This window comes from Chiloscyllium plagiosum, chromosome 30 (assembly GCF_004010195.1).
Source record: "Chiloscyllium plagiosum isolate BGI_BamShark_2017 chromosome 30, ASM401019v2, whole genome shotgun sequence".
Taxonomy (NCBI): domain Eukaryota; kingdom Metazoa; phylum Chordata; class Chondrichthyes; order Orectolobiformes; family Hemiscylliidae; genus Chiloscyllium; species Chiloscyllium plagiosum.
This window is the reverse complement of record NC_057739.1, coordinates 4298769-4314720: the sequence shown is the minus strand read 5'-3', so window position 1 is coordinate 4314720 and position 15952 is coordinate 4298769. Positions and strand designations below refer to the sequence as shown.

Sequence of the window (15952 nt, the reverse complement as noted above, 5' to 3'; positions counted from 1 at the left end):
TAGATGTCTTTTCCCTAGAGTGGGGCATTTCAAGACTGGGGGTGTATTTTTTAAGGTGAGAGGAGAAAGGTTTTAAAAGACTTGGGGGAACTCTTCACAAAGAGAGTTATTTGTGTGTGGAAATGACTTCCTGAGGAAGTGGTGGATGCAGGTACAGTTACAACACTCAAAAGTATTTGGATAGGCAGATGAATAGAAAAGGTTTGGTGGGAAATGGGCCAAGTGCAGGCAGGTGGGACGAGTTTTGTCTCGGATTATGTTGGCATGGATTGGTTTGACTGATGTACAACTCTATGACTTGTACGCCAGACTAAGTAAGGATGGCAGATTTCCTTGATGGGGCCCTGCAAAAAAAACCAAACGGTACTAGCCCCACCCACCTCTTCCTGTCCAACCTCTCAGGTATTGAGTTTAGTATCCCTTGGAAAAGAGTTTGGTTCTTACCTCAAGAGCTCACACAGCCTTCTGATTAGGGATGGTCTGTGGACAGTTGGACTCAGAATGTCAAGGCATAGCTGGGACTGACTCTCCTGCTCCTGAACCAGACTGCTCTGTGTCTCAGCTGTGACAACACCTAGCCAACCACAAGTACGGCAGAGGTGACTGTCCCATCTTGCCCAAGAGGATCATAGAGGGTGAGGCTGCCACAAGCTGGACCTGCAGGGGCATCAGGATCCATTAACCTCAGCATGGTCAAAGGCTGACATTGAATGTAGGTCGAGGGAGGTAGGGAGATCCTGGTACCGACGGGTAGACTTTGTACCCTGCCAGCATCTGTCTCATTAATGGACACACTGCATATGGGGGAAACAACATGGAAAGAAGTCAGCTCCACCAGTTTTTCGAGGCAGCCCTCACAGAACAAGTGGAGGCAGTTGGAGAGAAAGTGAGGACGTCTCTCAGTCTTAGCCCTCACAGAACACGTGTAGCCACTCGGGGAGAGTTAGGACGTCTCTTATCTCAGCCCTCACAGAACACGCATAGCCACTCGGGGAGAATGTGAGGACGTCTCTCAGTCTCAGCCCTCACAGAACACGTGCAGCCTCTCGGGGAGAGTGAGGACGTCTCTCAGTCTCAGCCCTCAGAGAACACGTGCAGCCACTCGGGGAGAGTGAGGACGTCTCTCAGTCTCAGCCCTCACAGAACACGTGTAGCCACTCGGGGAGAGTGAGAACGTCTCTCAGTCTTAGCCCTCACAGAACATGCATAGCCACTCGAGGAGAATGTGAGAACGTCTCTCAGACTCAGCCCTCACACAACACGTGTAGCCACTCGAGGAGAATGTGAGGATGTCTCTCAGTCTCAGCCCTCACAGACCACGTGTCGCGACTCGTGGCAAATGTGAGAACGTATGTCAGTCTCAGCCTTCACAGAACACGTGTAGCCACTCGAGGAGCATGCGAGAACGTCTCTCAGTCTCAGCCCTCACAGAACACGTGTAGCCACTCGGGGAGAATGTGAGAACGTCTCTCAGCCTCAGCCCTCACACAACACGTGTAGCCACTCGAGGAGAATGTGAGGACGTCTCTCAGTCTCAGCCCTCACAGAACACGTGTAGCCACTCGGGGAGAGTGAGGACGTTTCTTATCTCAGCCCTCACAGAACACGTGTCGCCACTCGGGGCAAATGTGAGAACGTATGTCAGTCTCAGCCTTCACAGAACATGTGTAGCCACTCGGGGAGAGTGAGGACGTGTCTCAGTCTTCACAGAACACGTGTAGCCACTCGGGGAGAGTGAGGACGTCTCTCAGTCTCATCCTTCACAGAACACGTGTAGCCACTTGGGGAGAGTTGGACAACGTCTCTTATCTCAGACCTCACAGAACATACGTAGCCACTCGAGGATAATGCGATAACATCTCTTATCTCAGCCCTCACAGAACACGCGTAGCCACTAGGGGAGAGTGAGGACGTCTCTCTGTCTCAGCCCTCACACAACACGTGTAGCCACTCGGGAAGAATGTGAGAACATCTCTCAGTCTCAGCCCTCACAGAACACGTGTAGCCACTCGGGGAGAGTGTGACGACGTCTCTAAGTCTCAGCCCTCACAGAACACTTGCAGCCACTCGGGGAGAATGTGATGACGTCTCTCAGTCTCAGCCTTCACAGAACACGTGTTGCCACTCAGGGAGAGTGAGGACGTCTCTCAGTCTCAGCCCTCACAGAACACGTGTCGCCACTCGGGGAGAGTGAGGACGTCTCTCAGTCTCATCCTTCACAGAAGACGTGTAGCCACTCGAGGAGAATGTGAGGACGTCTCTCAGTCTCAGCCCTCACAGAACACGGGAAGCCACTCGGGGAGAATGTGAGGACGTCTCTCGTCTCAGCCCTCACAGAACACGTGTAGCCACTCGGGGAGAGTGAGGACGTCTCTCAGTCTCAGCCCTCACAGCATACGTGTTGCCACTCGGGGAGAATGTGAGGACGTCTCTATCTCTGAGCCCTCACAGAACACGTGAAGCCACTCGGGGAGAATGGGGACGTCTCTCAGACTCAGCCCTTACAGAACACGAATACGCACTCGGGAAGAGTGAGGACGCCTCTCAGTCTCAGCCCTCACAGAACACGTGTTGCCACTCGGGGAGAATGTGAGGACGTCTCTCGGTCTCAGCCCTCACAGAACACGTGTTGCCACTCGGGGAGAATGTGAGGACGTCTCTATCTCAGAGCCCTCACAGAACACGTGTAGCCACTCTGGGAGGGTGAGGACGTCTCTCGGGCTTAGCCCTCATAGAACACGTGTAGCCACTCGAGGAGAATGTGAGAACGTCTGTAAATCTCAGCCCTCACAGAACACGTGTAGCCACTCGGGGAGAATGTGAGAACGTCTGTAAATCTCAGCCCTCACAGAACACGTGTAGCCACTCGGGGAGAGTGAGGACGTCTCTCAGTCTCAGCCCTCACAGAACACGTGTAGCCACTCGTGGAGAATGTGAAAACATCTCCCAGTCTCAGCCCTCACAGAACACGTGTAGCCACTCGGGGAGAATGAGGACGTCTCTCAGTCTCAGCCCTCACAGAACGCGTGTAGCCACTCGAGGAGAATGTGAGGACGTCTCTCAGTCTCAGCCCTCACAGAACACGTGTAGCCACTTGGGGAGAATGTGAGGACGTCTCTCGGTCTCAGCCCTCACAGAACACGTGTAGCCACTCGGGGAGAATGTGAGGACGTCTCTCAGTCCCAGCCCTCACAGAACGCGTGTAGCCACTCGAGGAGAATGTGAGGACGACTCTCAGTCTCAGCCCTCACAGAACACGTGTAGCCACTTGGGGAGAATGTGAGGACGTCTCTCGGTCTCAGCCCTCACAGAACACGTGTAGCCACTTGGGGAGAATGGGGACGTCTCTCAGACTCAGCCCTCACAGAACACGAATAGGCACTCGGGAAGAGTGAGGACGCCTCTCAGTCTCAGCCCTCACAGAACACGTGTTGCCACTCGGGGAGAATGTGAGGACGTCTCTCGGTCTCAGCCCTCACAGAACACGTGTTGAGAAGAACGCCTCTCAGTCTCAGACTTCACAGAACACGTGTAGCCACTTGGGGAGAGTTGGAGAACGTCTCTCAGTCTCAGCCCTCACAGAACACATGTAGCCACTCGAGGAGAGTGCGAGAACGCCTCTCAGTCTCAGCCCTCACAGAACACATGTAGCCACTCGAGGAGAATGCGAGAACGCCTCTCAGTCTCAGCCCTCACAGAACACGTGTCGCCACTCGGGAAGAGTGAGGATGTCTCTCAGTCTCAGCCCTCACAAAACACATATAGCCACTCGAGGAGAATGCGAGAAAGTCTCTTATCTCAGCCCTCACAGAACACGTGAAGCCACTCGAGGAGAATGAGAGGACGTCTCTCAGTCTAAGCCCTCACAGAACACGTGCAGCCACTCGGGGAGAATGTGAGAACGTCTCTCAGTGTCAGCCCTCACAGAACATGTGTACCCACTCGGGGAGAATGTGAGAACATCTATTACCTCAGCCCTCAAAGAACACGTGCAGCCACTCGGGGAGAGTGAGGACATCTCTCAGTCTCAGCCCTCACACAACACGTGCATCCACTCGGGGAGAATGAGGACATCTCTCAGTCTCAGACTTCACAAAACACGTGAAGCAACTCGGGGAGAATTTGAGAACGCCTCTCAGTCTCAACCCTCACAGAACACGTGTAGCCACTTGGGGAGAATGAGGACGTCTGTCAGCCTCAGACCTCACAGAATACGTGTTGCCACTCGGGGAGAGTGAGGACGTCTCTCAGGCTCAGCCCTCACAGAACACGTGCATCCACTCGGGGAGAATGAGGACATCTCTCAGTCTCAGACTTCACAAAACACGTGAAGCCACTCGGGGAGAATGGGGACGTCTCTCAGTCTCAGCCCTCACACAACACGTGTAGCCACTCGGGGAGAGTGAGGACGCCTCTCAGTCTCAGCCCACACAGAACACGTGTTGCCACTCGGGGAGAATGTGAGAACGTCTGTAAATCTCAGCCCTCACAGAACACGTGTAGCCACTCGGGGAGAATGAGGACGTCTCTCGGTCTCAGCCCTCACAGAACACGTGTAGCCACTTGGGGAGAATGAGGACGTCTCTAAGTCGCAGACCTCACAGAACACGTGTAGCCACTCGGGGAGAGTGAGGACGTCTCTCAGTCTCAGCCCTCACAGAACACGTGTAGCCACTCGGGGAGAATGTGAGGACGTCTCTCAGTCTCAGCCCTCACAGAACACGTGTAGCCTCTCCGGGAGAATGTGAGGACGTCTCTCAGTCTCAGCCCTCACAGAATACGTGTAGCCTCTCGGGGAGAATGTGAGGACGTCTCTCAGTCTCAGCCCTCACAGAACACGTGTAGCCACTCGGGGAGAGTGAGGACGTCTCTCAGTCTCAGCCCTCACAGAATATGTGTTTGCACTCGGGAAGAATGTGAGGACGTCTCTCAGTCTCAGCCCTCACAGAACACGTGCAGCCTCTCCGGGAGAGTGAGGATGTCTCTCATTCTCAGCGCACACAGAACACGTGCAGCCTCTCCGGGAGAGTGAGGACGTCTCTCAGTCTCAGCACTCACAGAACACGTGTAGCCACTCGGAGAGAATGAGGACGTCGCTCGGTCTCAGTCCTCGCAGAACACGTGTAGCCACTTGGGGAGAGTGAGGACGTCGCTCAGTCTCAGCCCTCACACAACACGTGTAGCCACTCAGGAAGAGTGAGGATGTCTCTTAGTCTCAGCCCTCACAGAACACGTGCAGCCTCTCCGGGAGAGTGAGGATGTCTCTCATTCTCAGCGCACACAGAACACGTGCAGCCTCTCCGGGAGAGTGAGGACGTCTCTCAGTCTCAGCACTCACAGAACACGTGTAGCCACTCGGAGAGAATGAGGACGTCGCTCGGTCTCAGTCCTCGCAGAACACGTGTAGCCACTTGGGTAGAGTGAGGAGGTCGCTCAGTCTCAGCCCTCACAGAACACGTGCGGCCTGTCGGGGAGAGTGAGGACGTCTCTCAGTCTCAGCCCTCACAGAACATGTGTAGCCACTTGGGGAGAGTGAGGACGTCTCTCAGTCTCAGCCCTCACAGAACATGTGTACCCACTCAGGGAGAATGTGAGGACATCTCTTATCTCAGCCCTCACAAAACACGTGCAGCCACTCGGGGAGAGTGAGGACGTCTCTCAGGCTCAGCCCTCACAGAACACGTGCATCCACAAGGGGAGAATGAGGACATTTCTCAGCCTCAGACTTCACACAACACGTGTAGCCACTCGGGGAGAATGTGAGAACGCCTCTCAGTCTCAGCCCTCACAGAACATGTGTAGCCACTTGGGGAGAATGAGGACGTCTGTCAGCCTCAGACCTCACAGAATACGTGTTGCCACTCGGGGAGAATGTGAGGACGTCTCTATCTCTGAGCCCTCACAGAACACATGTAGCCACTCGGGGAGAGTGAGGACGTCTCTCGGTCTCAGCCCTCACAGAACACGTGTAGCCACTTGGGGAGAATGTGAGAACGTCGGTAAATCTCAGCCCTCACAGAACACGTGTAGCCACTCGGGGAGAATGAGGACGTCTCTCAGTCTCATACTTCACAGAACATGTGTAGCCACTCGGGGAGAGTAAGGACGTCTCTCAGTCTCAGCCCTCACACAACACGTGTAGCCACTTGGGGAGAGTGAGGACGTCTCTCAGCCTCAGACCTCACAGAATACGTGTTGCCACTCGGGGACAATGTGAAGACGTCTCTCAGTCTCAGCCCTCACAGAACACTTGCAGCCTCTCGGGGAGAATGTGAGGACGTCGCTCGGTCTCAGTCCTCGCAGAACACGTGTAGCCACTCAGGAAGAGTGAGGATGTCTCTTAGTCTCAGCCCTCACAGAACATGTGCAGCCTCTCCGGGAGAGTGAGGAGTTGGAGAACGTCTCTCAGTCTCAGCCCTCACAGAACACATGTAGCCACTCGAGGAGAATGCGAGAACGCCTCTCAGTCTCAGCCCTCACAGTACACGTGTCGCCACTCGGGGCGAGTGAGGACGTCTCTCAGTCTCAGCCCTCACAGAACACGTGTTGCCACTCGGGGAGAGTGAGGATGTCTCTCAGTCTCAGCCCTCACAAAACACATATAGCCACTCGAGGAGAATGCGAGAAAGTCTCTTATCTCAGCCTTCACAGAACACGTGAAGCCACTCGAGGAGAATGAGAGGACGTCTCTCAGTCTAAGCCCTCACAGAACACGTGCAGCCACTCGGGGAGAATGAGGACGTCGCTCGGTCTCAGCCCTCACAGAACACGTGCAGCCACTCGGGGAGAAGGTGAGAACGTCTCTCAGTGTCAGCCCTCACAGAACATGTGTACCCACTCGGGGAGAGTGAGGACAGCTCTCAGTCTCAGCCCTCACAGAACACGTGTAGCCACTCGGGGAGAGTGAGGACGTCTCTCAGGCTCAGCCCTCACAAAACACGTGAAGCCACTCGGGGAGAATGAGGACATCTCTCAGTCTCAGCCCTCACCGAACACGTGAAGCCACTCGGGGAGAATGTGAGAACGCCTCTCAGTCTCAGCCCTCACAGAACACGTGTAGCCACTCGGGGAGAGTGAGGACGTCTCTCAGTCTCAGCCCTCACAGAACAGGTGAAGCCACTCGAGGAGAGTGAGGACTTCTCTCAGTCTCAGACTTCACCGAACACGTGAAGCCACTCGAGGAGAGTGAGGACGTCTCTCAGTCTCAGACTTCACCGAACACATGCAGCCACTCGGGGAGAATGTGAGGACGTCTCTTATCTCAGCCCTCACAGAACACGTGTAGCCACTCGAGGAGAATGAGAACGTCTCTCAGTCTCAGCCCTCACACAACACGTGCAGGCACTCGGGGAGAATGTGAGGACGTCACTCAGTCTCAGACTTCACCGAACACATGAAGCCACTCGGGGAGAATGTGAGGACTTCTCTTATCTCAGCCCTCACCGAACACGTGTAGCCACTCGAGGAGAATGAGAACGTCTCTCAGTCTCAGCCCTCACAGAACACGTGTAGGCAGTCGAGGAGAATGTGAGGACGTCTCTCAGTCTCAGCCCTCACAGAACACGTGTAGCCACTCGGGTAGAATGTGATGACGTCTCTCAGTCTCAGCCCTCACAGAACACATGTAGCCACTCGGGGAGAGTGAGGACGTCTCTCGGTCTCAGCCCTCACAGAACATGTGTAGCCACTCAGGGAGAGTGAGGATGTCGCTCAGTCTCAGCCCTCACGCAACACGTGTAGCCACTCAGAGAGAGTGAAGACGTCTCTCAGTCTAAGCCCTCACAGAACACGTGTGGGCACTTGGGGAGAGAGAGGACGTCTCCCAGTCTCAGCCCTCACAGAACACAGTCTCTAGGCAATAGTCCTCCAGACATACCATGTAGCGAACTGCATCTGGTGGACTGCATCTGGTGCTAATTTCTTAATTCTCTCACTCCATCATTTTTAAACACACAGAATACAGAATCCTTCAGTTTCAAGAGAGAGGTCTGTTCATCTCCCCAGCTCCATGCATCACTTCCAGTACTGCTACACCTTTAAAGAACAGGACCTCAGACCCTTTGAGCAGTTGGCAATCTGTGACTAACAATTAAGAGATCTTGACCAAATGGCCTCTACAAAAGTCAGGTGCTCTGTGTTATTTTTAGGCTGTGCCAAGTTTTACAGAGAGCAAGAGGGAGACAGAGAGTGATGCAATCCAACTTCTGTGTAAAATAAGAACCCAATTGTTCTGCAGTTGATATACACTAAGGTATAAAAAATCCCAATTTGTTCCATCAAAACAATTTTAACTGGGTTTTCTGTGCATTCTGCAAGACAACTTTATCACACTGTCAGTTGCATGATGCAGGCAGGCTGCCTGGCAGCTTACTGTTGGCTCTCAGCTGCTTAGCATTGTTAAATATTTTATCTGCAAACAGTGTGCAAACAGGAAGAGGTTAAAGGTTGCCTTCTTTTTGTGGTGTACAGTGGACATGCCTGACAGGTTTAAGAGAATGCAATGGGATCAGTCCTTTGTTTGTGGCACCTCTGAACACAGCTGATAAGATCAGGGAGAATTCAGCGCTGAGAGCTGTGATCAGAGAGAGGCCTTTCTTAAACATTGAGCTGGGCTGCAGCTATTTCTAAAACACAGGAACTTTCCATTCAAATAGTTGTACATAGGCCTGAAAGGGCTAATAGTGACTGAATGCTCTTAACATCGCCCACAGTGACGAGGTCAAGTGGACTAGTTGGGCATAATAACGAAAGATTTTGAAGGAGTAAGAGTTACCACCAAGTGCTCCTAAAGGTTCCTGTCAGAATGTATTCCATATTCTTGTCGGAGAAAGTGAGGACTGCAGATGCTGGAGATCAGAGCTGAAAATGTGTTGCTGGAAAAGCCCTTCTTCAGGCTCATGCCCGAAACGTCGATTCTCTTGCTCCTTGGATGCTGCCTGACCTGCTGCGCTTTTCCAGCAACACATTTTCAGCTCCATACTCTTGTAACCCATAAACAGTTCCAGAGATGTCATAACCTATATCATGTTTACCATAAGACACTCCTCCAGTTTGGCAAAAATATGAGTATCCATCTCCACACTAGACTGCGCAAGTCTTGGAGAAACATCTAGCTAGGGACTGGTGGCAACAGATTGAATGATATTGTTGATTGTTTATGTTCAGTCTATACATATTAGACACATTTTACTGGATATACATTTTACTGTATACTCATCAGTTTAACTTCACATGAAGGGGGCTGAAAAAATGCAAGATAGATATTTCTAATCTCAAAAATGTTAGGAGACACCTTTACAGCAGGTGTGACTTGTACCCATGCCAAAGCAGGGACACTATCATGGTGCCACAAGCGCCCCACAAAGGTGATGGATATTTGACATTTAAAATAAAACAGCTGTCATTGCAGTCCTAACAATAGAGTGCTGAAGCAGTCTCATATGGTGCAACTACAGGTGAGCATTTTCCGAATGTTTAACAGTATGATGGGAGAGGACCGCAGTTCACTCACAGTGCTGACAGCTGATTAGCTTGTGTGGTAGTTCCATTTTGGAATGACTATCGCGGGTTGGTTAATCCTGCCTTTCTCTATTTTCATAAATCCACAATACACAACTATTGAGATTGCAAACTCCCAAAGAGCAACATCACAACAGCAACATTCTGCCATTTCAGAAATCTCTATAGTGTGTCTAAATTCTCTAATCGGACAATCCCAATGTGCTGCAAGAATGTCTGTGGAGTCAATCAGGAACATGATTCTTTATCATTCATTCCTGTTATTATCCCACCACAGCCATCTCTTAGGGAAGGTGATGTTCTTGGTCAGGATCAGTCGAGGTCACTGGAAACTAGGCAGTTGAGAATAGGACTGGCCCAACCATATAGAAAAAACAGGTTGTTACCTAGGGGGCCAGGATTTAAGGGACACCAAATTCATCATTTTGAATGCCAAGTAAATGGAGGTAAAGTTTTGCTCTAGACTTCTCATCTTTTTTCTTTATTGAATGGGGTTTAGGGGAGAGGAGTTAATATCAAAGTTTGCTTGGGATGTCAAAACCTAGCCCTGCTTAGTTATCGCTTATTAACCTTATATTAAGTACTTTTCTAACTATTGGCAGCATTAGGTTTAACACAGAACTATCTCGAACCAGAGACTATTGTCAGGTGATCTCTAGCATCACTGATGAAGAGGACTGATGATTTACATATTTGGCATAAACCCTTTATACTACATTACTATTGAAGAGCTAGATTAGATCAGAATCTGACCCACTTACCATGAGGACAGTACCACAGGACAACAGGGTTCCCTTGACAGAACTTGGTCTCCATAAGGACTACGTATTGGTCACTTCTACCAATACCGTCACAAATACATACATTTTTGTAAAACAGATTGGTAGCAAAGAGATCAAGTTATAGAGATGTACAACATAGAAATAGACCCTTCAGTCCAATTCATCCATGCCCGTCAGATATCCTAACCTAATCTAGTCCCATTTGCCAGCATTTGGCCCATATCCCTCTAAACCTTTCCTATTCATATACCCATCCAGATGCCTTTTAAATGTTGTAATTGTACCAGCCTTCACCACTTGCTCTGTAGAGAGAATCACAGAGCTAAACAGCATGGAAACAGATCCTTCAGTCCAACTCGTCCATGCTGACCAGGTTTCCTAAACAAAACTCATCCCATTTGCCTGTGTTTAACCCATATCTCTCTAAACCTTTCCTAATCACCGACCTGTCCAAATGTCTTTTAAGTGTTGCAACTGTACCTGCATACCAATTCCTCTGGCAGTTCATTCTTAGTGTGAAAAAGTTGCCCCTCAGGTCCTTTTTAAATCTTTCTCCTCTCACCTTAAAATTACACCCTCTAGTTTTGAAACTTTCATACCCTTTGGTTCTCTTACATTGATCTCATTGCTTTCTTGATGAAGGGCTTCTGCCCGAAACATCGATTCTCCTGCTCCTCGAATGCTGCCTGACTTGCTATGCTTTTCCAACACCACACTCTTGACTGCAAATATTCCAAGTCTAGTTGGACAGCTGTGTCCTTGAGGCTTTATGCAGCTCACTCAGTACTACGATTACTGATCGAGAAGCTTTATTGGATGGTATATTGTACTGAAGATGTGGAAACTACTTTCAAGTTGAATTATGGCAACAGGAGAGATGGCTATGGAAATGAACAAATCTACATCCAATGATAGGAAATGTCTCTTCCTCCAACAATAAAATAATATAGAGATTGGAATTCTGTACAGCAAAGTCTCTTGAACTGCTACAGAAATACTGGTTCAAATGAAAATATAAATTGCTGGAGAAAATCAGCAGATCTGGCGGCATCTTTGGAGTGAGAAACAGACTTAATGTTTCGAGTTCAGTGACCTTCCTTCAGAATTAGGAGAAGCTAGGAAAAGGTGCTATTTATGCTGATAATATTGGGGGGCAAGGTATGAGTGGACAGGTGCAGACACAACTGAGAGAGAGAGAGAGCGAGAGATAGAAAAACAGAGAGAGAGAGAGAGAGAGCGCAGGGACAGTAGACAAAGGGATTTTTAACAGTGAGCCAGAGAAGAAGAGAGTCTAGGCAGGTGATAATGGGGACCCTGAGCAGGTGAAAGTGAAATGGGTGTGCTGAAAGCAACCGATTTCAGGATATGACCAAGAGTATGGGTTGGGTAATAGACACAGAGGAGATGATCATGTTCTTAAAAAGTGTTAAATTTGGTTAAGTCTTGAAGGCTAAGGGTTACAACTGGAAAATGAGGCATTGATCGTCCAGACAGGCCAGATATGTTGTTCCCATTAGCACCTATCACCTATCCTGAGGCAGACCTGAGGCAGGCCTGAAATGTTGTCCCCATTAACACCTACGACCTATCCTGAGGCAGGCCTGAAATGTTGTTCCCATTAACACCTATGACCTATCCTGAGGCAGGCCTCAGACAGGCCTGAAATGTTGTCCCCATTAGCACCTATCACCTATCCTGAGGCAGGCCTGAGACTGGCCTGAAATGTCCCCATTAACACCTATCACCAAACCTGAGGCAGGCCTGAAATGTTGTACCCATTAACACCTATCACCTATCCTGAGGCAGGCCTGAGACAGGCCTGAAATGTCGTCCCCATTAGCACCTATCACCTATCCTGAGGCAGGCCTGAGACTGGCCTGGAATGTTGTCCCCATTAACACGTACCACGTATCCTGAGGCAGGCCTGACACTGGCCTGAAATGTCCCCATTAGCACCTATCACCTATCCTGACACAGGCCTGAAATGTTGTCCACATTAAAACCTATCACCTATCCTGAGGCAGGCCTGAGACTGGCCTGAAATGTTATCCTCATTAACACCTACCACCAATCCTGAGGCAGGCCTGAGACTGGCCTGAAATGTTGTCCCCATTAACACGTACCACCTATCCTGAGGCAGGCCTGAAAATGGCCTGAAATGTCCCCATTAACACCTATCACCTATCCTGAGACAGACCTGAAATGTTGTTCCCATTACCACCAATCACCGATCCTGAGGCAGGCCTGAGGCTGGCCTGAAATGTCCCCATTAACACCTATCACCTATCCTGAGACAGGCCTGACATGTTGTCCCCACTAACACCTATCATCTATCCTGAGACAGGCCTGAAATGTTGTCCCCATGAGCACCTATCACCTATCCCGAGACAGGCGTGAAATGTTGTTCCAATTAGCACCTATCACCTATCCTGAGGAACGCCTGAAATTTTGTCCCCATTAGCACCTATCACCAATCCTGAGGCAGGACTGAAATGTTGTCCCCATTAGCACCTATCACCTATCCTGAGGCTGGCCTGAGACTGGCCTGAAATGTTGTCCCCATTAGTACCTATCACCTATCCTGAGGCAGGACTGAAATGTTGTCCCCATTAGCACCTATCACCTATCCTGAGGCAACCTGAAATGTTGTTCCCATTAGCACCTATCACCAATCCCGAGACAGGCGTGAAATGTTGTTCCCTTTAGCACCTATCACCTATCCTGAGACAGGCCTGAAATGTTGTCCCCATTAGCACCTATCACCTATCCTGAGGCAGGCCTGAAATGCTGTTCCCATTAGCACCTATCACCTATCCTGAGGCAGGCCTGAAATGTTGTCACCATTCGGACCTATCACCTAATCTGAGGCAGGCCTGAAATGTTGGCCCCATTAACACCTATCACCTATCCTGAGACAGGACTGAAATGTTGTCCCCATTAGCAGCTATCACCTATCCTGAGGCAGGCCTGAGACAGGCCTGAAATGTTGGCCCCAATAACACCTAGCACCAATCCTGAGGCAGACCTGAAATGTTGGCCCCATTAGCACCAATCACCTATCCTGAGACAGGCCAGACATGTTGTTCACATTAACACCTATCATCTATCCTGAGACAGGCCTGAAATGTTGTCCCCATTAACATCTATCACCGATCCTGAGTCAGGCCTGAAATGTTGTCCCCATTAGCACCTATCACCTGTCCTGAGGCAGGCCTGAAATGTTGTCCCCATTAGCACCTATCACCTATCCTGAGGCAGGCCTGAAATGTTGTCACCATTAGCACCTATCACCTATCCTGAAGCAGGCCTGAAATGTTGTCCCCATTAACACCTATCACCTATCCTGAGACAGGCCTGAAATGTTGTTCCCATTAGCACCTAGCACCAATCCTGAGGCAGACCTGAAATGTTGGCCCCATTAGCACCTATCACCTATCCTGAGGCAGGCCTGAAATGTTGTTCCCATTAGCACCTATCACCTATCCTAAGACAGGCCTGAAATGTTGTTCCCATTAGCACCTATCACCTATCCTGAGGCAGGCCTGAAATGTTGTCCCCATTAGCACCTATCACCGAGCCTGAGGCAGGCCTGAAATGTTGTCCCCATTAACACCTATCACCCATCCCGAGACAGGCATGAAATGTTGTTCCCATTAGCACCTATCACCTATCCTGAGGCAGGCCTGAAATGTTTTCGAAATTAGCACCTATCACCTATCCTGAGGCAGGACTGAAATGTTTTCCCCATTAGCACCTATCACCTATCCTGAGGCAGGACTGAAATGTTGGCCCCATTAGCACCTATCACCTATCCTAAGGCAGGCCTGAAATGTCCCCATTAGCACCTATCATCTATCCTGAGGCAGGCCTGAAATGTTGTCCCCATTAACACCTATCACCTAGCCTGAGGCAGGCCTGAAACGTTGTCCCCATTAACACCTATCACCTATCCTGAGACAGGCGTGAAATATTGTTCCCATTAGCACCTATCACCTATCCTGAGGCAGGCCTGAAATGTTGTCCCCATTAGCACCTATCACCTATCCTGAGACAGGCCTGAAATGTTGTCCCCATTAACACCCATCACCTATCCCGACACAGGCGTGAAATGTTGTTCCCATTAGCACCTATCACCTATCCTGAGGCAGGCCTGAAATGTTTTCCCCATTAGCACCTATCACCTATCCTGAGGCAGGACTGAAATGTTGTCCCCATTAGCACCTATCACCTATCCTGAGGCAGGCCTGAAATGTTGGCCCCATTAGCACCTATCACCTATCCTGAGGCAGGCCTGAAATGTTGTCCCCATTAGCACCCATCACCTATCCTGAGGCAGGCCTGAAATGTTGTCCCCATTAGCACCTATCACCTATCCTGAGGCAGGACTGAAATGTTGTCCCCATTAGCACCTATCACCTATCCTGAGGCAGGACTGAAATGTTGTCCCCATTAGCACCTATCACCTATCCTGAGGCAGGACTGAAATGTTGTCCCCATTAGCACCTATCACCTATCCTGAGGCAGGACTGAAATGTTGTCCCCATTAGCACCTATCACCTATCCTGAGGCAGGACTGAAATGTTGTCCCCATTAGCACCTATCACCTATCCTGAGGCAGGACTGAAATGTTGTCCCCATTAGCACCTATCACCTATCCTGAGGCAGGACTGAAATGTTGTCCCCATTAGCACCTATCACCTATCCTGAGGCAGGACTGAAATGTTGTCCCCATTAGCACCTATCACCTATCCTGAGGCAGGCCTGAAATGTTGTCCCCATTAGCACCTATCACCTATCCTGAGGCAGGCCTGAAATGTTGTCCCCATTAGCACCTATCACCTATCCTGAGGCAGGCCTGAAATGTTGTCCCCATTAACACCTATCACCTATCCTGAGGCAGGCCTGAAATGTTGTCCCCATTAACACCCATCACCTATCCCGAGACAGGCGTGAAATGTTGTTCCCATTAGCACCTATCACCTATCCTGAGGCAGGCCTGAAATGTTTTCCCCATTAGCACCTATCACCTATCCTGAGGCTGGCCTGAAATGTTGGCCCCATTAACACTTATCACCTATCCTGGGGCTGGCCTGAAATGTTGTCCCCATTAGCACCTATCACCTATCCTGAGGCAGGCCTGAAATGTTGTCCCCATTAGCATCTGTCACCTATCCCGAGACAGGCGTGAAATGATGTTCCCATTAGCAACTATCACCTAGCCTGAGGCAGGCCTGAAATGTTGTCCCCATTAGCACCTATCACCTATCCTGAGGCAGGCCTGAAATGTTGTCCCCATTAGCACCTATCACCTATCCCGAGACAGGCGTGAAATGTTGTCCCCATTAGCACCTATCACCTATCATGAGACAGGCCTGAAATGTTGTCCCCATTAGCACCTATCACCTATCCTGAGGCAGGCCTGAAATGTTGTTCCCATTAGCACCTATCACCTATCCTAAGGCAGGCCTGAAATGTTGTCCCCATTAGCACCTATCACCTATCCTGAGGCAGGCCTGAAATGTTGTTCCCATTAGCACCTATCACCTATCCTGAGGCATGCCTGAAATGTTGTCCCCATTAGCACCAATCACCTATCCTGAGACAGGCCTGACATGTTGTCCCCATTAACACCAATCATCTATCCTGAGGCA

General features: G+C 50.2%; 1 protein-coding gene across 1 annotated transcript in view; it reads left to right on the top strand.

Annotated features, from left to right (window-relative positions):
- Positions 1 to 320: 320 nt before the first annotated feature.
- The window catches only part of LOC122564598 (nuclear speckle splicing regulatory protein 1-like), a 40010-nt gene continuing 24378 nt past the window's right edge, over positions 321 to 15952 (top strand). The window contains exon 1 of the mRNA XM_043719687.1: positions 321 to 402. Within this exon, the coding sequence (XP_043575622.1) occupies positions 321 to 402 (82 nt within the window). The remainder of the gene's footprint in view (positions 403 to 15952) is intronic.